The sequence below is a fragment of the Branchiostoma belcheri genome, unplaced genomic scaffold (genome assembly GCF_001625305.1).
Source record: "Branchiostoma belcheri isolate BF01 breed outbred unplaced genomic scaffold, Haploidv18h27 scaffold64, whole genome shotgun sequence".
Classification (NCBI taxonomy): Eukaryota; Metazoa; Chordata; class Leptocardii; order Amphioxiformes; family Branchiostomatidae; genus Branchiostoma; species Branchiostoma belcheri.
The window spans coordinates 1885239-1909140 of NW_017804287.1; the positions used below are offsets into that span (position 1 = coordinate 1885239).

Consider the following 23902-nt stretch of genomic DNA (forward strand, 5'->3'; position numbering starts at 1 on the left):
TGACAATAAAAGAGTGCTGGTTTGTGCTGATATAGATGCCGTTTTTTGAGGTCCTAATAAGTATAATTTGAATCCCATCGATGGGTTATAGTATCAGGAGTAACATGTTGGCGTTTTTAACAGCACTGTACATGTAAATCACTGAACTTATTATATATAAAGGTCGTCATGTAATGTGACGTTCCTGTAATTAAGCATGGTACTAATTATGCCATCTAAGAAAAGGTTGCATGAGGCTCACCAGGGCCGCTCTGAATAGTACTCGCCAAGAATGCAGTCTGACAAGAAAACACGTTACCGCAGGCGTACACACGTCCTGCACGAACATAAGGGCACGGAAGGTGACTTTTTCCCTAACTCTTACCTTTTTTATTGATATTTAATGCAATTTAATATAAAATCAGATAAAGACTACTTTCATCGTAGTTTCACATTCCCTTGATTGCTTAAACCAAAGATTAAATGGCAACCCTAAAACCCCAATATCCATAATTATTGAATCTCCCCCACCGTATCATTTTACAACAGACTGTGTCGTGGATCCAGCCGTGGAATAATTATTGAATCCCCCCCGGCCAGTCTTTCTGTGTACACGTATTTAGCTCGCCATATACAGGTACGTTCTGTGATGTCTAGCTTTGAATGACAAGAATATTCTTGTATACTGGTGCTTCATGTAATTGTGTTCGTTGTTTAATACGTAGATCAATTTAGCTCAATTATTACATTAATGTTCAAGTGTTGACAAAGTACAGCATTTGGCGTCATATCCTCCATTGATCCGACAGGATAATGCAAGTCTCCACATTCTTGTCACTGAGGCTGTCACATTTTTCTGTATACAACGTTATGAGACAATCCTGAGTCAACATGGAGAAAGACAGTGATCAACAAGACTGTATTGGGCAAGAAGAAGAAGGCAACAAACAGCAAGGCGACTATGGTTGGGGATCGTGGAATCCTGCACCCCTACAGGTTTGTTTACGTTTACAACTCAACTCAACTCAACTAACTAATCAAATACGTATCGAATTCGTGTGTCAATATTAACGATCTTTTTATTATTCTACTATTTTTGTTGTCACTGTATTGCTTTGGCTGAGCTGTGTGTTTGTGTCCAGGCAAAGTAGGTTGACAAAACGTGGGTGGTTGGATTGTCAGGGAAAATGACAGGGTGTGAAAGATGTCTGAACTATCAGGAATTACTTAGTAGATAGATGTCGGCATACAGTGGATTTCAGGAAGCCGAGGCTTGCATACTTCTTGAAAGTCTAAAATATCGGATTTCTTTCTTTTTACACCGAAGCAATACTGATAATTTTTCCCAACAAACTAAACCAAAGCCAGCTGTCAAGAATACCGTTGGCTTATGGTATACTTATAGCAACCCAGCCTCTCGGCCAATGGTTTGCATCTTTCCTAAATGAACAATCTGATTCGTTATGCATTTCTTAAGATTGATTGCCATATACCCAAATAATACACACGTTATCATTTTAATTGAATTATATAGCAATGCTGATTACATCATTGCCATGTGCTCGGTTATGTCTGCTACCTCATATATGCATTATGTTTTTGTTGTACCCATCAGGTGTTAAATAATCCAAAGGCAGCCCTGGCTTTTCTGTGCTGTGCGATTTTTACACAAGCTATGACGGGTAGGTTTAATACAGGTTGTGTAATAAAAATGATATGCTACATAACACGTACGTCGCCTAACACGGTTTCTCATTCAAATGTATTCCTGCGCCTCCTACCAGTAAGACCATTTCCCACTAGGATAGAATTGTCCAGAGGGATCCGAATTGATTGGCGTTGCTCCGGCTTCGATCCGGACGTTTTCTTATTACTATTTATTCCTATATCTATAGTAAATGGACTTGCCAGAAGCGTAGTGACCACCCTGGAGCGGCGGTTTCACCTGACCAGTACAGACATGGGCGCCGTTCTCATAGCAAATGACGTGGCAAACTTCCTATCATCTCTGCCGGTAGGTAATCATTAATATAATTAATTGTTGCTCAGTTCCTTTGTTATTTGGGTCAGACAGTGAAACGAGTTAGCCTTCGAATATCTGCTTGTATATCATTTAGATAATGTTTTATTCTTGTATTTAGAGATTAAAAAGCAAAAGAAACAAGATAATCCATCTAAGCTTTCTCGAGTTATGCTGTTGACAGACAGACAGACAGACACACGGCCAGGAAAACATAACCTTCTCCAATTCTTGGCGAAGGTAATGAAAGCTTCTTATTTTCACTGTTGTTGTTATAGATCAGTTATCTCGGTGCTAACAACAAACCCCGCTGGCTCGGCTGCGGTATGCTCGTGCTTGCCGTGGGAGCCTTCGTCTTCGCCCTTCCGCACTTCGTCGCCGAACCTTACCGAGTACAGCCGACGACTTCTCACGAGTTATGTCGACGTCACGCCTCGAACTTCAGTTCTGCCGATTTTGATTCTTGGTAAGATATTTTCCTCGTTGTTATTTTCATATCTATCATCATTTTCATAAGAGGTATTTTCATTTTTTAATTTTTTTAATGAAAAAGTGAATAATTTTTAATTTTTTGTGGTAGTTACGTGTCAGAAAAACTGGGCAGTCAGGCAAGATTACATTTTTATCATAACATCTGCTTGGACCTTTAAATTTTGAAACAGAGCAATATGAACATTTTCCAAAAGTAATACATTATGCAATATTCTCATTTCAGGACACAGACAGGATGTGGAAATACTACAAGCGGTGCAGGTCTTGGAATGAAGGGCTACATGTACGTCCTCGTTTTGGGGAAGCTTCTTGTGGGGACCGGCGCATGCGCACTCTTCAGCCTGGGGGTGACCTACATCAACGAGAACAGCCCACCCAACCAGTCTTCGGTATACCTCGGTAAGGCTTCGGTATACCTCGGCTAGTCTTCGGTATACCTCGGTAAGGCTTCGGTCTACCTCGGTTAGTCTGTGACTTGTATGATTCCAAAAGTTGGTTGTATCTTAGCCATGAATTAAATTTTCTTATCATCTACAATTTATGAAAGCATATACCATGTAAATGTCAGAGAATGTTTAAAAAACGGTTTCTCTGCAATATCAAGGAATCTCACTAGGAGGACCGTTGTATATGTTCGTGCGCCAATTCACCAGCTCACATGACAGAATTTTCTCTGTCACCCTAGGTATTTTCTACTCCTTCTCCATCATGGGTCCGGCAGTGGGTTACCTCCTAGCCAGTGTGTTCCTGGAGATACCTACGGACAGTACATTTCCGTAAGCATTTTAACATTTTGTTATTTAATACAATACATATCAATACAACACAATAAAGCAATATTTTACCAGAAAATACATCATTGCATTGAGGCTTCAAAATATAGAATATAAGGTCTTGATCTCACACTTTGTTGAAATGAATTTTCTTTTTTCATCAGTACCAACATCGACCCAAAACACCCTGAGTGGATAGGGTCATGGTGGATAGGGTTCATCCTTACCGGCACATTGGCGGTCGTGGCAGCCATCTTTATTTTGGGCCTACCGAAAAGACTTGAGAGTGAAGTGGAAGGTGCATGTAACTAAATTGCTTCACATGATATGTAATTTACTTTTTTTTTCGACTTAAATCAAAACTTGATTTTCTGCTGTAACGATTTCTGACTTTAAGGCAAACGTCAACTTAAAGATATATTTTCACTGCGTGGAATAAATATTGTCCTTCTATAGGCTGTAAAGAAGACACGATCACGCCCGAAATGCCACTGAAAAAAATGCAACGGGATTACACAAACCTTCAAGACAAAAATGGCGACGCAGGAAATCTCCCATCAACCACTGCATCTCCTGTTCAACAAAATGGCGTCGGTCTAAGTCCTCTGCATGGCGTTGTTGATAAATCCGCCCGTGTCATGCGGAATCCGACGTTTGTGTTTCTGTCTTTGGCGACCGTGTCTGAGAAAGGAATTGCTGCTGGGATCGCAACGTTTATAGCGAAGTACATCGAGTCTCAGTTCAGAACATCAGCCGGGGAGGCAGCCATGCTGATGGGTAAGTCTCCTGTCAACTCATTGCTAAAAATACAGGCCAAAGCCTTTTGAAGCATACGTAACAATTACATGTAGTTTGAATGATTTTCCCCGTAGATAATACATAAACTTGATAAACCTCCATATAACACACAGTTATGATTCACTAGTGGGATACATTGCGGATGGGTAAACCCAGAGGTTGTCATTTGATTTGCTTTGTCAGTCACAGAACTGTGAGATTAATAATATACATTCAAGCATATTTTCTAAGTCTGACTGTTGCAGGTTAACCAACCAATATGGCGGCTGTGACGTCATGTAAAATTCCATGTACACGTGTACCTGAATCTGATGGATCGTACGTTTGCAAAGACCTTCATCGTTGCGTTAAGGAAAAAAATAAAACTCATCCAGGTGCGCACAGCAAATGTAAATTGATACAAACTCAAAGCTTCCTTTTGTGCTTGGTTTAGGCGTTGTGAGCATCCCAGGCGCTACCATTGGAACTCTTTTAGGCGGATACCTTGTGAAGAGGTTTGAACTCCAAGTCCGTGGCATCATGAAGATGTGCACTCTTCTCACCTTGATGACGATGGCTTCATTACTGTTGTTTCTCATCAACTGTGCGGATGTATCCATGGCCGGAGTCAATATTGGTTACCACAATAGGTGAGAATAATTCCGTTGTGTCGATTGCAACCAGTGATGAAGAAAAAAAAAATTAGAATTCCGTCGACATGTCCCAAACGTGACAGAACATCGCGACCTTGTCTAATAAATTTATGCATTTACTAGATTCTTTAAAATTTGTACCCCCCCCCCTCCCGTCACCTAGATGCAATCAATCTTGTAATGTTTCAGTTCGAATGCGCCCGCGCCAGTGTCTTTGCGCATGCTGACCGGGTGCAACGCACAGTGTGACTGCTCGCGTGACCAGTACCAGCCGGTTTGCGGTAGTGACGATGTGGTGTACTTCTCGCCGTGTCTGGCAGGATGTCAGAATCTCACAACAATCAACAATTCTCAGGTCGTAGTATGTACGGCATCTAAATTAGCGTCTAAACTCAGCTGGTGTGTTACGCCGAAAGGCGGTTATACCGGCTATACAGATACAGATACAGAACTCATGTGTATATGGATGGGTGCCAGGATGTGATACTACATGACAAATTTCTTGACTATGAAGTCGTAGTTCCAACTTCTGATATGCTAGTACCAAGCAACTTCTAGATTTAACCGTCAAACATGGCCGCCATACTGCATCACATTAACGTGAGATACATACAGGTACTTGTATGTATACTTAGTATGTCACAATGTATTAGATAACGAGTCTCTGCATTTCTACATTTTCTTCTTTATATCTGATCCTTTTTTTTTTTACAATTATGTCAGGTTTACGACAATTGCACATGTGTGGTAGATGGAGGGTTGGCGACACCAGGGATGTGTGCTGTTGACTGTCCGCTGAAGCCCCTGTTCCTTGGCATCCTGTTTATCATGAGTATGGGGATGTTTATCACACAGATCCCTTTACTAACGGCAACGTTAAGGTAAAAAGCTTATTTCGTCTATCATATACATCTATCTCTATATGTTTGCTTTCATTAGAAAAATTGCATTGTGTCCATAACGTTACGGTTTGGTGTTGCCATTTGACCCTAGGGCAGTTACAGAAGAAGACGGTCCATTCGCTACAGGAGTGCAGGATGTCATGATAAGAGGTTTAGGTTAGTGATACTTGATACTGTTTATTGTTGTGCAGTGAAATGTAATCTCTAAACTTTAATATAAAATGAAAATGAAACAAAGCATTCGTGCATCAAAGAAAGACTTCTTTACCAAGAGAGACGTAAACTTCTTCACTGTCTTTCTTTATCTAAAGCATTTTTCCTTTACATGAGATCGATCGCATAAACCCACACTTTTTCTATATATTTTTCTTGCCCTCTTCAACAATGTATTTTCAACATACAATCTATATAATTGCAAAATTGGCGCATTTTTCAACCAACATAAAATGGTTGTCAGAAAGGCTACGAGATATGGTGTTTTGTACAAAAATTCTAGTTTTCAACGCCTACACATACCGAACTTTGTAGACAGTAACCGTTTAAAACTGTTTATCTCCAGGATTCATCCCTTGCATCTTATTGGTGGGAACAGTAATCGACAGCGCATGCGTCCTACAGGACAGCTCCTGCACCAATGGGGGCTCGTGTCTGCTGTACGTCAACAGAGATTTCGGACTTTATTTACTGGTCGTTTCTATGACGTACAAGGTGACGTCATGCTTGTTTTACGCGCTGGTGCTTCTGTTTGACCGAGGGCAGGAGCATGCGCACTACAGCAACTTGAAGTAAAGAAGAAATCCACTTATTGAGACAAGTTATATTCGTTCTATGGTCGCTATGAGAAACGTGCACAATGTACAATGCAAACTGAAGTCAAAACTGACAAAAATATGAAAACTTCATAAAGTGTTTATTAATAGCAGGCAGTTCTTAACATATATATTTCATCAAGATTATGAGAAAAAAGTTACGTAATTAAGTGAATTCATTTGAACGGGGACATCAGGGAAGATGTACACTAACATTATGTATATTATCATCAGTGTCTTCAAGGTTTCAAATAAAGATTTAGTTTGCACGTCTTTGAAAGGAACTCTTCAAAACGTTTCATTCATTTTTCACAGATATTTCCTTACAAACATCACCAACATCCCAAATCAGTTTATCATTTAACTGTACTTTCTTTTCTTCTTTCTTTTCTGTCTTTCCTTCTTTCGTATTTTGTCTCCACGTCAACCCAACAACAACGACTATGGTCAGCACAATTATGGCCGCCCCTATAAGCTCTAATGCCTGCGGAGTGCTTTGATTTCTATTCCTACTTTCTATAATTATCGAATCTCCCCCATCGTATCATCCCACAACAGACTGCGCAGTGCACCCCCCTGTTGAATGATTACTGAATCCCCCAGTCTTTCTGTGTACACGTAATTGGTTTTTGTTTACGTGATATACATGCAAATTATTTGAAGACATATGCAAATTATTGGTAGGCAAATCAACTGTCATCCGCTTTTTGTCTACCGTGACGTCGTGGCGATCGCTCATATACAGGTACGTTTCCTGTAGCTAGCTCTGATTGACAAAAAAATATATTCTTGTGTGGGGATTTTACTTTGATACATCAATGTAGCTCAGTTATTACATCGTTTTTCAACTGTTGACACAGCATATTGCGTCATATCCACCATTTATCAGACAACGCAATTCTACAAACCTCATGTATTCTTGTCACAGTGCGTGGCTGGCATATTTTTCAGTATATAACGTTATATAGTATACGGAATAAGCCTAGAGGCAAGCCCAGAACCAACATGAAGAAAGACCGTACTAGTGATCAACAAGACTGTATTGGGCAAGAAGAATGCAGCAAACAGAGAGACGACTATGGTTGGGGATCGTGGAATCTTGCTACATTACAGGTTTGTTTACAAGTTACAACTCATATGATGATAAACGCACAAAGCTGTTCAGCCTTCTCTAAGGCTAAGCTTGCTCAACGGAATTTGTTACGGAATTAGATAAATTCAATTTCATTCTAGAAGGCAATAAGGCCTTACGAAAGTCGCTGTACTTTTGTTGTGTCAATAAAGTTCTGTATGCTAGGTGGCGTATTCTGTGTCCTGACGATATATATTCTACTTTATGAACATTAGGTTTTTGTACTCATCTTCCAGGTGTTGAACAATCCAAAGGCAGCTCTGGCTTTCCTGAGCTGTGCTTTTTTTACTCAAGCTATGACGGGTAGGTTTAATACAGTTTTGAGTTAGTAAAATTTATGATATGATATGCTACATGATACGTGACGTCACCAACACGTGACGCAACAGCCATGATGCAGTACGTCCAGTCAAGAAGGTTAAATACATGTAATTTTTAACCTTCTTGGTCCAGTACAGAAACAAATGCAACAAACAACTTCTAGGTTTAACCATCCAATATGGCGGACCATCTCTAAGCACCATAGTGACTTTTGAATTCCCTATTATACACTTTTATGAAATACAGTGAAATTCAGTCCTTGCGAAGACATGTAAATGAACTTCCCATATTCGAACTGTTATTGCTACATATTCATAATTTTTTATATTCTTATATCATATCCTAAACCTATAGTAAATGGACTTGCCCTAAGTGTTGTGACCACCCTGGAGCGGCGGTTTCACCTGACCAGTACAGACATGGGCGCCGTTCTCACAGCAAATGATGTGGCAAACTTCCTATCATCTCTACCGGTAGGTAATCATACCATGTATTTGGTGTATTTCAGTTCCTTTGTTAATTGGGACAGACAGAATCAGTTAGGAAAGCGAGTTAACCTTCGAATATCTGCTTGCATATCATTAAGATAATGTTTTATTCTTGTATACAGATATTAAAAAGCAAAAGGAATGAAAGCTTCTTATTTTCACTGTTGTTGTTACAGATCAGTTATCTCGGTGCTAACAACAAACCCCGCTGGCTCGGCTGCGGAATGCTCGTGCTTGCCGTGGGAGCCTTCGTCTTCGCCCTTCCACACTTCGTCGCCGAACCTTACCGAATACAGCCGACGACTTCTCACGAGTTATGTCGACGTCACGCCTCGAACTTTAGCTCTCCGGCCGATTTTGATTCTTGGTAAGATGTGTTAAAGAGGTAGTTTTATTTGCAAATTTCTAAATACAAAAATGGAATAATTGTAATATTTCTGTGGTAGTTCTTTTGAAAAAAATGCCACCAGACAACATTATATGTTTCATACAATAATATCTGCATGGGGTTTCAAATTTTGCTATAAAGCAACATGAATATTTTCAAAAAGTGCGAATTTTTTGTTTCGAATTTAAACCTTATTTTAGGACGCAGACTGGATGTGGAAATACTACAAGTGGTGCAGGTCTTGGAATGAAGGGCTACATGTATGTCCTCGTTTTGGGGAAGTTTCTTGTGGGGACCGGCGCATGCGCATTGTTCAGTCTGGGGGTGACATACATCAACGAGAACAGCCCACCCCACCAGTCTTCGGTATACCTCGGTAAGGCTTCGGTATCGTGAACTGGTTAGTCTGTGAATTCTTCCAGAAGTGGGTTGTATTTTAGCCATAAACATTATTTCATATCATTTCATATCGTTTATGAAAGCTTTCTGTCAAGCAAAAAATCAACGTCACATACCATGTAAATGTCACAAAGAGAATAGTAGAAAATGTTTCTCTGTATTAATAACAAATGCCACTAGGAGGATCACTATATAATATTAACTTTATTGCACAAAAATCGTACATGGTACAAAGTATATGGCATCTGCACATTAACTACACTCTCATTAGGCTAACCTAACGAATACAAGAGTGGGTGGCTAGTATGGGATAGGTAAGAACTTTTGCAATTGATTATTGAAGGACTTTCTTATATCTATACAATCTTTAATATACATATTAGAATGGTTTATTACAAGAACAAAAACAAGACAATGTACACACAAGCCTCCTGGCAGCTATGATGGCTGAATTGCGAGGCTTATTCTTACATGATGTTGCAACAAACTATGTACATTAGTAACATATCATATCAAAGAACATATGTTACATATCACTATGTATATCATGGAGGGATTGTCACTAGTCATTATAATGTATTCAAAATATGTTCGTAAGCCGATTTATCGGCTAATATGGCATAATTTTCTATGTCTATTCATTAACTAACATTGCTTTATTTTCTATGTCATGTTAGGTATTTACTATTCCTTCTCCGTCATGGGTCCGGCAGTTGGTTACCTCCTAGCCAGTGTGTTCCTGAAGATACCTACGGACAGTACATTTCCGTAAGCACTTTACCATTTTGCTATCTAATGGAGTACACGCAATAATACATAGTCTGATGCTTTGCCATAGGCCATGCGCACCCATGGTGGTTATCCTTTGTTTTTCAATAGGTTTAGTTAGTTAGTTGGTTAATTTGTTTGTTTATTACACCAGGGAAAAATACATCTCATGTTGGCGTTTTTCGAACCCCAAATGGGGGAGAACCCAAAACATAAATCATCAAAAACAAATCATGGACAACAGGAGATAACTAAAGGTCCATACTAACATGTACTTATATTTGTCGATACAAAACCAAGGTAACTTCGAGAAAATGCAAACATACTAAACAAACACAAGTCATCATGAAATTTTATCTGTGTTGGTAGTAATCATAGTAAAACGATAGCTTTATTCCAGCACTTTGGTGACGTAAAAAAACTGCATTTTGTCTCCCCATCAGCACCAATATCGACCCAGAACATCCTCAGTGGATAGGGGCATGGTGGATAGGGTTCATACTTGCCGGCACATCAGCTGTCGTGGCAGCCATCTTTATTTTGGGTCTACCGAGAAGACTTGCCAGCAAAGTGGAAGGTACATCCAACTACATAGTGTATGTTGTTTTGCGGGATTTGTAGTTATTTTTCTTGATTGAAATCTTAATTCTATCTTGCTCCCATATCCTGCTTTCTAAAGACGTTACATGGGATATTACTGACAGTGTCTAGTTCATTGTTGTCCTTCAGTTGACGTTAAAGAAGCCACGACCACGCCAGAAATACCACTGAAAAAACTGCAACGGGATTACACCAAACTTGAAGATAAAAATGGCGAAACAGGAAATGTACCATCAACCACTGCGTCTCCTCTGCAACAAAATGGCAGCGATCTAAGTCCTCTCCATGGCGTTGTTGATAAATCCGCCCGTATCATGCGGAATCCGACGTTTGTGTTCCTGTCGCTGGCGCTCGTGACTGAGAAAGGAATTGCTTCTGGGATCGCAACGTTTATAGCGAAGTACATCGAGTCCCAGTTCAGAACATCAGCTGGGGAGGCAGCCATGTTCATGGGTAAGAGCTCCTGTCAATTCATTGTTCATTCCTTTCATTTTCAATTAATGTATATCCAATAAAGTATCAAAGTATTACTAAAATACAGACCAAACGCCCGCATCATGTATGATTTTCGCCTTAGATTAAACATTTAATGCGCCTCAATATGATACACAGACGCGAAATGAAGAGATTATACACAGGCATTTCTTATAGGTCCACCAGGTGTAACCAACCAATATGGCGGCAGTGACGTCACAAATTCTATATCCCTAAGTCCGATGAACTGTTCGTATTCTACGTAGAGGTCTATTGTAGTGACTTCTAAAGAATAAGAAGATATAACTCATGCAGGTGCACACAGCAAATTTAACAGTCTATATTTTTCGTTTGTGCTTGCTTTAGGCGTTGTGAGCGTCCCAGGCGCTACCATTGGAACTCTTTTAGGTGGATATCTTGTGAAGAGGTTTGAACTGCAAGTCCGTGGTATCGTGAAGATGTGCACTCTTCTCACCTTGATGACGATGGCTTCATTGCTGTTGTTTCTCATCAACTGTGAGGATGTATCCATGGCCGGAGTCAATACTGGTTACCACAATAGGTTAGAATTTTCTCTTTGTGCCAATTACAACCAGTGATGAATTAACAAAAAATACTTGAGAATGCCGTCGACATGTCCCGGACTTGACAGAACATTGTGAGTCGTCTGATAAAACTACGCATCTTAATAGATCCTTTAAATATTGTAACCCCTAAAATTTTGAAGACGTAATCAATTTTGTTAACTTTCAGATTTAATGCGACCGTTCCACCATCTTTGATGACCGGGTGCAACGCACAGTGTGACTGTTCACGTGACCAGTACCAGCCGGTTTGCGGTAGTGACGATGTGGTGTACTTCTCGCCGTGTCTCGCGGGATGTCAGAATCTCACCACCGTGAACGATTCTCAGGTCGGATATGTTGTATGACACCTAAAAGAAATTTAGCCTCTTTACCCAATGTGCTTGGACGTGGCACCACGCGACAAATTTCTTGACCATGAAGCCTTAATTACATAATCATAGTTCCAACTTCCAACAAGATTTACCTGATTCTAGATTAACCGACAAACATGGCGGCGATGGTCACGTGAGATGCAAATACTTGAAACAATTATGTAAATGTCACGTAAATGTCACAGTGATTAAATAACTTGGATTAATAATCTATGCATTTTTATCTCTGTATCATAATGACAAATCTTGATGTTTCTGTTTTGTTTCACTATTACTTCAGGTTTACGACAATTGCATATGTGTGGTAGATGGGGGGCTGGCGACACCAGGGATGTGTGCTGTTGACTGTCCGCTGAAGCCCCTGTTCCTTGGCATTATGTTTTTCACGAGTATGGGGATATTTATCACATCAGTCCCATTAGTAACGGCAACCCTAAGGTAAAAATTCTTATTTTCTCTGTTTATATTTTAACATGTATTAGCAGTACATAATTAAAAGGAGGTGCACCTGACCTGTTTTTTAACGCCACCACCAAAACAGAAAGCAATACTTAGAATAAGGTAAGCAAAGCAAACTATACAGTCAAACATAAATTAAGAGCTATGGAATGAACAAAGGTTTCCAAGTCCATTGAGACTTAACCTACGTCGGGTGTTGTTATTGATGTGTTTCTCATAACAAAAGACTCGAACATCCAACAAAATTGCATCGTGTCATGTTGCCATTTGACCCTAGGGCAGTTACAGAAGAAGACGGTCCATTCGCTACAGGAGTGCAGGATGTCATGATAAGAGGTTTAGGTTAGTGATACCTAATACTGTGTAGTGTAGTGTAGTGTAGTGTAGTGTAGTGCAGCGTAGTGCAGTGCATCGTAGTGTAATGAAATGTAATTTTTCAAACTTAAAAAAAAAGAAAATGATAAATGAAACAAAGGCATCCGTTCATGAAATATAAAAGGCATCCGTCCACCAAAAAGAGATGTAGACATCTTTACCACCTTTCTTATGTATGTTACTTTACTTGAGATCGATCGCGCAAACCACCTTTTTTGCCCTTATTTTTTTTTTTAATTTTTTTTTAACAATGTATTCTAATCATACAATCTATAAAATGAGTGCATTTTTCAATCAACAGGAGATGGTTGTCACAGGGGATACTGGATAGTGTTTTGTTCCAAAATTCTATTTCTACGCCCCACGTATCGAATTTTGTAAGCAGTAACCTTTAAATTTTCCCCCAGGATTCATCCCTTGCCTCTTATTGATGGGAACCGTCATCGACAGCGCATGCGTCCTACAGGACAACTCCTGCACCAATGGGGGCTCGTGTCTGCTGTACGTCAACAGAGATTTCGGACTTTATTTACTGGTCGTTTCTATGACGTACAAGGTGACGTCATGTTTGTTTTACGCGCTGGTGCTGCTGTTTGACCGAGGACAGGAGCATGCTCAGTACAGCAATTTGGAGTAAAGAAGAAATCCACTTAAAACAAGTTATATTCATTCTATGGCCGCTATGAGAAACATGTACAATGTACGATGCAAAATGAAGTAAAAACTGAAAGAAATACGTGACCTTCATAAAGTGTTCCAAGCATCTAAATTGATCGTGACAATGAGAAGAAAGTGACTAAAATTAAATTCAATATTACATGTATTGTCTCCAAATAACAATAAAGATTTGTTTTGCACATCTTTAAGATGAACTGCGCATGATTTCATTCATACAGATGTTTCCTTACAGACATCAACACCATCCCCAATCAGTTTGTCCCTCACTTTTACATTCTCTTCTTCTTCCTCTTCATTAGCTTCTTTCTTTCCCTCTTTAGCATTTTGTCTCCACGTCAACCCAACAACAACGACTATGGTCAGCACAATTAAGGCCGCCCCTATAAGCTCTAATGCCTGCGGAGTGATATGGTTGACAAAATACTGTAACACGTACCCCAGCACTGTGCTAAGGCCCAACATAATGTACACTGTCGACGCCTTTTCTGAGCTTAGGCCATAGTATAGGCATCCTACGGAAAGTGTCCAAATGACACCTTGTGCCACAATACTGAAGACAAGTTCTAGTTCAAGATGCCACTTGGGAGTCGATAAAAGATACATAAGAGGTAAGATGAACACAGATCCCCAAGTCTCCACGAGAACAAGGTTTGTTAATCTAGCGTTATCTTTCATATTTCTCCTGTTATTAACATCCACTAACGCCAACAATGACGGTCCGAAAATAGCGAGAATATTCCCTACAACGTACGCTGCGTACGCGTCAGGTATCAGATTTGTAGAAGTTTCATCATCCTTTGCTGTGGTGTTCGTAGCTCCTGTATAATTATAATCTGTTCCATTGCCAAACATCATAACACAAGTGTTGTTCATTGCACAAGCAGATGGATTATCTGAATGTTCTGACGACGAATCGAGGGTTGCTTTTCCGCCGAAAACGACCATGACGACACCGGCGATTTGGAAGACGATGCCGATGACGTTCGGCCAGCCCGGAGCCTCTCTCATGATCAACCAGGCCAACACCATACTGACGATCGGTGCAGCTGCTCCCTGCCCAATAGCAAAGCTGTTTCCTAATATAATAAAAAATATCACAGATAAAAAAAAGAAAATGGCGTCGGTCACAATACAATGAGTCAATACGAATATATAATGGACTGACCCCCGTCCACCTCCGTGAAAACGTATATACTAGTAATAACTAATTGTCAGTCTTTCATTAGATGAACGGCTAATTGTTATGTACAGTCAGGATGAACCGTCTTAGCTTCTAGCATCCTGGTAAACTTACTAGAATGGCACCCAGGCTAGATACCACCACGGAATTGTAGCGAATCTTTGAGTGTATTTCTGACGAAATACAACAATTTTTTCTTTTTTTTTTAATCACCGGGGACAATCTGTGCGCGCGCGGGTGTCATTTTTAAAATCAAATCATTGTGGGCTAAATCATATGTCATTGATGGCACTTGCTCTTCTGGCAGGCTGGGTGTTACAAATCAATTAAAAGAAAAGGTGGGACATTACGTCTTCCATGGTCTAAAAAAGAGAAGTCAAACCCCTTAGACATAGTTTTAGACATAGCTATAGCTCTAGTCAACTACCTTTTATCATGTATATTTTACTTTTTTAGTACGTTTCATTGTTCTTTGATGTTTGTAATCTGCAATTAGCCCCCCGGGCATGAATTTGCAATAAACTTCATTAAAGCCTTATTATGATAGCCAGTTCTGCGCAAAATGTGATCCTCCCAAAAGCGGCTGTACCAGTTGACAGACGTACATGCACGGAAACAGACAACACAAACACGGTCAGGCCGAACCATTCGAAGACGATTTGTCTCTGTCACTGCTGTAAACAGGCACTGACGATATGTAGGTCACACAGACTGAAAATGCTTTATCTTAGAATATTACCATGGCTCTCAAAAATATCTTTGTATTTGCCTTGATTGCCAGACAACCATAGTACAAGTACAGAAATATTAAACAAAGGCTGCCCTTCTACTAGTAATGATTAACCAACGAATCACAAAATTATACGTGTAATCACGTACCTGGCGGTATAAGCAGTACAGACACCACCACAGATGTCGTACCCGCGACTCTCAGTACACCATTGCCCATCATCAGAACGGTCTGTTTCCAGGTGTTCCCTCGGAACGGAACCCTGAAGATCAGCGCCAGGGGCACGAAGAACGCCAGGTTGCAGAGCTCGTTCACCAGGACCAGCTGGAACCCCGGCACACCCACGTCCGCGGCCCGCCGACTCAACACCGGGCTCACGGTCAGGCCAATAGCCGCCACCAGGGACAGCAGCAGGCCCTTTCCGTGGATAAATTGATCGTAAACCATTCTCTTTACCGTAGCCATCGAGAAAGGCGCCCGTTTTTACAACACGACATCCAAATCTTACCGGCTTGGCACATGGCAGGTGCAGAGGCTGGCTGACACTAAGCTGACCCTGCCTATGATGTAACGGTAACCAGCAGTTGACCTTTCAACTGTCAATGACCTTTCATGGTTTAGGGGGACCTCGTGCGGAATGCAAACAAACTACAACTGAAGCCGACAGAATTACGCTCTACATTTGAAATATGAAATTAAATCGAATGCAAGAAAGAGAATGTTTTATTCTATATCATCCGGTCACCAGGCCACTTACTTTATCCATCCCCTTGTACCGTCTGGCGCTCCTTTGGGATCATGTTTAATATACAGCCTAATAAATCAAACAAGTCTTTTATAAAGCATTTTCTGTGTTGTGTTAACGTTGTAGTCCGTTGATAGAATTAGGATCGCTGTCTTTATCTTTAATATATACAGCCTAATATATATATTATATATAATGATAATATATATATACCATGCCTGTAGCCAGGATTTTGAATGGGGGGGGGGGTCGTCCCACTGCTTTAGGGGACCTCGAGCGCCGTAGGCGCGAGGTTCCTAGGGGGGTCCGGGGGCATGCTCCCCCGGAAAATTTTGAAAAATGAACCTTCTAAAATGGCATTTCGTGCATTTTTGAGAGGATTTCCAAGAAAAAATCAGAAATAAATTTTTATTCAATGACAACGGAGCAGTTTTTCTACGATTCCAGTCCATCTTTTCAAGAAAAATCTTGGACCTTTACGTAAAATGTGGACCAAAAAGTGGACCTTTACATAAAATGTGGACCAAAAAGTGGACCTTTACATAAAAAGTGGACCAAAAAGTGGACCTTTGAGCCTTGTGGGGGGGTTCTTCCGAACCCCCCGAACCCCCCCTGGCTACGGGCATGTATACTAAAGTAGCTAATAAATCAAATAAAATCAACATCTCACAAGCCTTTTACATAGCAGTTTCTGTACGTTTTAACTTTGTAGTTGGCCGCCGGTAGAATCGTTGTCTTTATCTTATACAGATGATTCCAACCAGTAAACTTCCATTTCATTATAATGGTGGGTTGGCATTTTCTCACATTCCTCCTTAAACTCTTTCGTCCCATCTCTTGCACGCTGTTTCCAAGTAAACCCAACAACAGCAACTATGGTCATCACAATAATGGACGCTCCGCATAGCTCGAACACATGCGGAGTGATATACTAGTATATGACGAAGTACTGTAGCACGTACCCTAGAACCGTGCTAAGGCCTAACATGATGTACACTGTCGCCGCCTTTTCTGAGTTAAGGCCATTGTATAGACACCCAACTGCCAATGCCAATACCACACCTTGTCCTATTAGACTGAAAATAACTTCTAATTCGAGATTCCATTTCGGTGTTGAAGTGAGGAACATAATAGGAAGGATAATAACAAAACCCCAACCCTCGGCAAACACAATACAAGTCATCTTGGCATTGTTTCTTAGATTCCGTCTGTTTATGACATCTACGAATGCCAGTACTAATGGGTTCAAAACAGCAAAAATGTTTCCAACGACATATGCTACATAGGGGTCGTGTATGAGCTTTCTAGATGTAAATATTTCCCTCTCAGTTTCGATAGTCACGTTGCCAAAATGAGTTGCATTGCAAGTAACATTACGTCGTTCGGTTGTACTGTTCCAGTGGTTCAAACAGGGTTTGTACGAATGTTCCGAGGACGGTTTCCCGCCAAAAACAATCATGGCGACGCCGGTGAGTTGGAAGACGATGCCGATGACGTTGGGCCATCCTGGCGCCTCTCTCATGACCAACCAGGCCGCCATCATGCCGAACATGGGCGCTGCTGCTCCCTGACTTATAGCTAACACGTTCCCTGCAGAATAGGAAACAAATACAGAGGAAGCAATTGTTTTTATCACTATTAAAGTGTACCAAAGTTACACAGTATACCATACTATGTTTCCAGAGCGTTTACGCCACGTTCAACGTAAAATAAAAACACGTGACACAGGTTGTCAACAGAGACGGGGGCACCACAAAGTTTCTGAAACCTATGATCCACTGCTCACTGACATGTCACGTGTGTCATCTTCAGCCCATAGTTCTGTGAATGAAATCGGTACCAAAGGATCTCAGAGGACTCAGTTTTATAGACATAAGAAAAACTTCAAACTCGTACACATGACTTGCAGACTGCGGTCATAAATATTAAAAAATAACCAGGCTTAAGACAGAGTCCAATAGGCTAATAGATACTAGATGCATGTAAAACGTCATGAATTTGGAAAAAAATAACCGTTCATTTACATATCGGGGAATAAAAGTCACAGAGTTCAGCCTCAGAAACAATTTCATTAAGGAGAAAATGCAATTACAAGTTTTGTGTGTTGAATAAATGATGAGGACTTCTATTTTGAGACATCGCACCTCTGGTACTGAGCGCAGGCTACGGCCCGCGGTCAAAAGGAACTAATATAATATTTCCAAGACATTCACTGACTGAGCTGTCATTAATGTGAAATGTGAAATACCTTTATTGTACATTCATGCCACGACGGGCTAGGTACAGGTCAAGATACTGAGTATGACAGACACATAAAACGTATATAGAAAATTGGAGACAAAAGATGCACTACTTGACTTAGACATACATACATAAGGAACATACAAGGGTACTATACTAGGCTAATACATAGTGTTCTAGTCACTGAGCTAATACAGACAGGTCAACTTCTTCTCGCTTTTTTGTACAGTGGAAAATGTGGGAGCAGATCATGTTTGTGATACAAGGTTTGTCTAGACGCATCAAAAATATAAATTTATCATTTGCGCTTAGGTGTTCGAAGTATGGGAACTTCTCTTTGATATAATTAAAAAGGACAAATCTTATATATTAATGATACACGTATATTTTGTACTCACCCGGTGGAATCAGAATAACGGACAAGACCAAAAGCGTTCCTCCTAGCGCCCTCAATCCACCGTTGGCTATCATGAGAACAGTCTGCTTCCAATCCTTCCCCCGTAGTGGAGCTCGGAACACTAAAGCCAAGGGGACAAACATGGCGAATTTACAGAGCTCGTTCACCAGGACCAACTGGAACCCCGGCACACCCACGTCTGCGGCCCGCCGACTCAACACCGGGCTCACGGTGAAACCTACCGCAGCCACTAGCGATGCGAGGAGACCCTTTCCGTGGACGAATTGGCCGTAGATTTTTGAGAACCATGCCCTGCCCATCGTGGTGGCGCCTGTTTTTGCCATCTATGGCGGACTATCCCAGTCAAGAGCAAAATACACTGTATTTACACGTAGCAACGTAATAATGTCAACAAGTTCAAAATCCAAGGCCAGCGCACAAGTTTATAATTAACTTGGGCCAGGTAATGCCCTGAGCGAAAGTCAAGAGAAGTTATAGTGGGCAGCATTGGACTTCAGCCGAAAACAAAAACACCCCTTTAATCTGAGGAGTATCAGCCATGGTGATTTACATGGTAATTCACCAGGATGGATGTCTAGTTGGCGCGCCCCGTCTTTAGCTAACAATAGGGGCGGTAATAATGAGGTGGTAACCCTGACCAATACGGTCGAACAATGTAAAAGGTTCCATCATATTGTACTTTCTGTGTATCACATTACTTATAATTCAGCATGGGGTCTTTGCTCATACTTAAACTGTTTCAAACGTCATATCATTCGGTGTATTAGTATTGGTGATTTTACACACAGGAAATGTATCTGTCCTTATCCTCACACCTCCGACTAACTTGTTCCTCAAAGCTATATTCTTCTCTAATTTGATTGAGCCGATAATGATTGACACTTTATGTTAGTAACGACTATAACCACACCCTTGTCGTGTTGACACCCAAACGAGGGGCGTGGTTAGATAGTTTCTTTCACGTGCGTCTTCAGCTGTTACACAACCTGTACAACGCAGAAACCAACATGGCGCTGTTCCACCTCCTCCCGTTAGCTGTGGCTCTTCTGTCGGTGACGTACGTGGAAGGGCAAGTCCCGGGATTCGGGAAATGTCCAACGGTGCAGGTACAGGCAGGCTTTGACCTCAGCCAGGTGAGAAATACATGTACCTTTTTGTCACATTTTTGGCAAAGTCTTCTTTTCTATGATGTTATCATTTGGTTTCCTTCGCAAATTCTCCATTGACCGTTTGTAAGCAATAGCCATACCCCCAACAACATACAATAACCATACACAGATACGTACTACTTAGAGTGTAGAATATACCAAACTCTTCTTGAAAAATGATTCTGTGACAGCAGGACGGTTCAAGTTGATGTAACATTATAATGATGTACGGTGACACGGTACCCCTCCCCCACCCTAAAAAATGTTACCTAATAATGTCTTGTGCCGTTACACAACAGCCTATGTTGACAACAGGGCAAAGGTCAGTTGTACGTCATTTGTAAGGATTTCAGATAACGTTTATTCTGAATGTTTTTTGTGATGTGTTTTGGTGTGTTTCAGGGTTAACCCTGAAATAATATCAACCTAATAGTACTGAAGTTGATCTGCTTCGTGTGTGTTGCTGTAAGATAGGGCCGGTATGAGGTTGTTGAAGTATATAGCTACCTTGTCTATTCCTGGTGACTTTATGACCCCCTCGACCCGTTTTTAATTGGGGTATAACAAAATCAAAAAAGAAGGAAAACTAGACGAGAAAGACAAGAGGTTTCTTAACTATTTCTTTTTTTTTTAACATTTCGACCTACTACCTTTCACAATTACGTTAAGATAAACTACTGTTCACCGTTTATTTATATCAGTTTTATCTTTTTCAATCTTTTTTCAGTACCTTGGTTTGTGGCACGAGATAGAGAGATTCCCAGCAGTCTTTGAAGCTGGGAAATGCATCACAGCTAATTACACATTGAAGTCAGACGGACACGTCAGGGTAGAGAATGGAGAAAATGTGTAAGTATTTCTGGATGCTGTTTAGACATATGATATGTTTTCCCTTGCCCGCTTTTGCTCTCACGTGCCTATGGCGTAAGTAATGTCCGCCATGTTGGGTGGGCAACATTTTACATGAATGTTCATAAGAAAACATAACATGAAAAATTCTTCTGCAGCAGCATTTTTTCAGCAATGTGTTAGTGTTAGTCAGTGAAAGGATTCTTAAAGTTCAAGCTTTAACTGCAAACAGAAATTGAACACCAGTCTGTGTCAAATTTAATACTGGACGTACAGGCAGCTTATGAAACCCCCGTCTACGTTAGTTGTGCGTCATCTTGGACATTCTTTCATATTCAGGAACGGAGAAGAAAAGATTGCAGTCGGTGATGCCTACATTCCAGACCCCAAAGAGTCGGCTAAACTGGCCGTGCGGTTCTATGACGGTGAGAAGCACTTTTAGATTGTCGCTAAATACGATTCATAGTACCAAGGATATTATACTGTATGATAATAATCTTATGTCCTTGGTAGTACAGTCTTGCTCTAAGCAAGGCTTTTTTTTAGCTGAGAACGTCAATTTGTACATTTGCCCTTGATAGAGAGTAGTCTATAATAAAATGCGTTTTTCAACCTTTCTAGCTGCCCCGTACGGCGCATACTGGGTCCTGAAGACTGACTATAAGACCTACACCCTGATATGGTCATGTGGGGATCTTCTGGGCTTTGGTAATGTCCAGTTCGCGTGGATTCTCGCGAGAGAACACGAGGTCGACCCAGCAGTGATCGACGATCTGCACAAGCTGGCGACCGGATACGGAATTGACGTCAGCCATTTTAGTAAAACAGATCAAACTGGATGCGTTAACTAGATACTTTATTTCACCAACATTTCATAATCTCATATATGTTAAAGAATGTTGCTATAAAAGCCATTGACTGATGATATCAGAATGTGTTATGCATTTTGAAAAATAAAACAGCCCATTCAAGCAGTCAACAGACCACATGTCTTCGCTTTTTATTCTATTCTTAATGTCAGAGATAGGTATGCCTTATAGCAGTATAAGAAGTCAATGTGGTATTTCAAATAAAGCATTTTGAATATTGCTACGCTTTTCATTCAACTGTTAAGTGACTTCGTGACAAGCCGCATTTATACCAATCGTATCTACCTACTATACAGTACAGTACCAAAGTACAATAGAGATTAACCAAAGTACAATATTTTCGTTTAACCTAGAATTCCGAAGTCGGCGACCGATTGCATTTGTTTAGACTATCGATATCTTCTGTGCAAATAAGTAGGTTAACCAATTACTTTTCATACAGTCATGTAATCTGAAAATGTTGGTCCCAAGTTTCAGTAGGAGTTTAAATTGTTTACCAAGTGTGTGTAAATCAGAACAATGCAAAATATGTTACGTCACGATTGACACAACAGCATGTGATCTTTATGACCTCACGGTTGTCAAACACACAAACAGATGACATGATTAGATTAGTCCGTTTCACGTGTCTTAAATTGTGACATCACATGTAACACTGAGACTCCAACATGGCGGCGTTCTACCTGTTAGCTGTGGCTCTACTGTCCGTTACGTACGTGGAAGGACAGGTCATCGGTCCTGGGAAGTGTCCTGAAGTGAAGGTGCAGGAAGGTTTTGACATCAGTCAGGTAAGGAATTTACTAGATAGATTCAAGTCTCTTCTTATATCTCCATCTTACTCCTAGCCTAATCATCCTGATAATCGTCCATTTTTAGCCAGAGTGGCCACGGTTTCATTCATTTTAACATTTGTCTGTCCAGTTCAACGATGCAGTAACCAAAGGTAAAGTGTTACGAATACAGCTGCTTTAAACATATCAAGAAATGTTGGCAACCAAATCATTTTATTGATAATTTTTTCAGTATCTTGGTGCATGGCACGAGATAGAGAGATTTGCAGCGTACTTCGAAGCGGGAAAATGTCTGCGGGCTAACTACACACTGAAGCCAGACGGGCACGTCAGGGTCGATAATGAGGAGAACGTGTAAGTAGTCATCTTCAGCACACATGTTTATTTGTTGTTTGTTTGTTTGTTTTTTGTTGATACGAAATAGGAACGTGGCGTAATAGCGACCATATATGATAGTTGGCTGAACTTACAGATTTCCATTTGAAGGTCACAGAAAGTGCAAGGCTTAATTTCCAGGTTTAACCATCCAGCATGGCGGACAATACTTGCGTCATAGTCACGTGAGTGCAAACAAACACCCTCTCCGATGATTCGTGATTATTGATCGTCCATATCTTTCTTTCCAGTAACGGCGGAGTAAAGAAGGCAATCGGCGATGCCTACATCCCTGACACCAAAGAGGCGGCAAAAATCGCCGTTCGCTTTTATAGTTGTAAGTATTTCTGTTTGTTTGATTGTTGAAAAAAGCTTGCTATTTTATTTACTTAATACATGATATTAAGATCAGTGAGGACGTTTTTATCTACCGTTACTAAAACTGACGTAATTTTTTTCCAACTTTCCCAGTTGCGCCGTACGGACCATATTGGGTTCTAAAGACAGACTACAAGACTTACACCCTGGTCTGGTCCTGTGTGGACCTCCTGAACCTGACTAACGCCCAGTTCATGTGGATTCTCGCGAGAGAACGCGAGCTTGACCCGGCCGTGGTGGACGACCTGCACAAGCTGGCGACCGGATACGGAATTGACGTCAGCCACTTCAGCAAAACCGATCAAACGGGATGTGACTCCTAAAAAAACTTTTTTTTTTTACGAAATTATGCTTCTTCGAGAGACCCAATAAGTTAAAGAAAATAGTACTTAAACATGAAACCGAAATATCTATTAAAGAATTCATCTATATTGCAATATTGCAATGGGTTGTCAATGTTGAAAGAGTAAAATATACAGTATTCCAAACTGAATGTTTTTACATTTGTGTTAAAGCGAGGAAAATTATGTCTGTAATGAGCAACTTAAATGCATCGAGAATAAACATCGTTCCCTTCATTTTTGTGTTGTGTGTTTCATTGATATGACATTTGACTATGTCTTCTGTGACTCTTTTTAGAAGGTTTAATTTTTCTGACCATTTACCTTTAAAGGCACAGTTCAGTACAATTCACATACTAGTACTAAGTGATGCATTCTGAAACACCCCTCAC

At 40.6% G+C, this 23902-nt stretch overlaps 5 protein-coding genes across 5 annotated transcripts; 3 read left to right on the forward strand and 2 right to left on the reverse strand.

Moving 5' to 3' along the window:
• Positions 1-322: 322 nt before the first annotated feature.
• LOC109483327 lies at positions 323-13519 on the forward strand. Its single transcript, XM_019786316.1, has 28 exons — positions 323-341; positions 529-616; positions 789-975; positions 1595-1661; positions 1875-1993; positions 2278-2465; positions 2715-2890; positions 3177-3267; positions 3429-3562; positions 3721-4041; positions 4496-4691; positions 4884-5049; positions 5418-5575; positions 5688-5752; positions 6156-6384; positions 7266-7518; positions 7774-7840; positions 8213-8331; positions 8523-8713; positions 8935-9110; positions 9811-9901; positions 10345-10478; positions 10643-10954; positions 11342-11537; positions 11729-11888; positions 12214-12371; positions 12670-12734; positions 13175-13519. The coding sequence occupies exons 3-28, from the start codon at positions 871-873 to the stop codon at positions 13402-13404; spliced, it is 4167 nt and encodes a 1388-aa protein (XP_019641875.1). The 5' UTR covers positions 323-341; positions 529-616; positions 789-870; the 3' UTR covers positions 13405-13519.
• Positions 13520-13654: 135 nt separating this feature from the next.
• LOC109483329 lies at positions 13655-15849 on the reverse strand. The gene is made up of 2 exons (XM_019786318.1): positions 15505-15849; positions 13655-14521 (listed from the first exon to the last, which is right to left on the reverse strand). Exons 1-2 carry the CDS (start codon positions 15818-15820, stop codon positions 13656-13658), a joined length of 1182 nt encoding a protein of 393 aa, XP_019641877.1. The 5' UTR covers positions 15821-15849; the 3' UTR covers position 13655.
• Positions 15850-16890: 1041 nt separating this feature from the next.
• On the reverse strand, positions 16891-19248 carry LOC109483341. Its single transcript, XM_019786332.1, has 2 exons — positions 18740-19248; positions 16891-17690 (listed from the first exon to the last, which is right to left on the reverse strand). Exons 1-2 carry the CDS (start codon positions 19080-19082, stop codon positions 17032-17034), a joined length of 1002 nt encoding a protein of 333 aa, XP_019641891.1. The 5' UTR covers positions 19083-19248; the 3' UTR covers positions 16891-17031.
• A 472-nt stretch (positions 19249-19720) lies between these two features.
• Positions 19721-21735, forward strand: LOC109483331 (apolipoprotein D-like). The gene is made up of 4 exons (XM_019786321.1): positions 19721-19892; positions 20635-20756; positions 21096-21181; positions 21378-21735. The coding sequence occupies exons 1-4, from the start codon at positions 19767-19769 to the stop codon at positions 21605-21607; spliced, it is 564 nt and encodes a 187-aa protein (XP_019641880.1). The 5' UTR covers positions 19721-19766; the 3' UTR covers positions 21608-21735.
• Positions 21736-22272: 537 nt separating this feature from the next.
• Positions 22273-23745, forward strand: LOC109483340 (apolipoprotein D-like). The gene is made up of 4 exons (XM_019786331.1): positions 22273-22413; positions 22649-22770; positions 23043-23128; positions 23263-23745. The coding sequence occupies exons 1-4, from the start codon at positions 22294-22296 to the stop codon at positions 23490-23492; spliced, it is 558 nt and encodes a 185-aa protein (XP_019641890.1). The 5' UTR covers positions 22273-22293; the 3' UTR covers positions 23493-23745.
• The last annotated feature ends 157 nt before the right edge of the window (positions 23746-23902 follow it).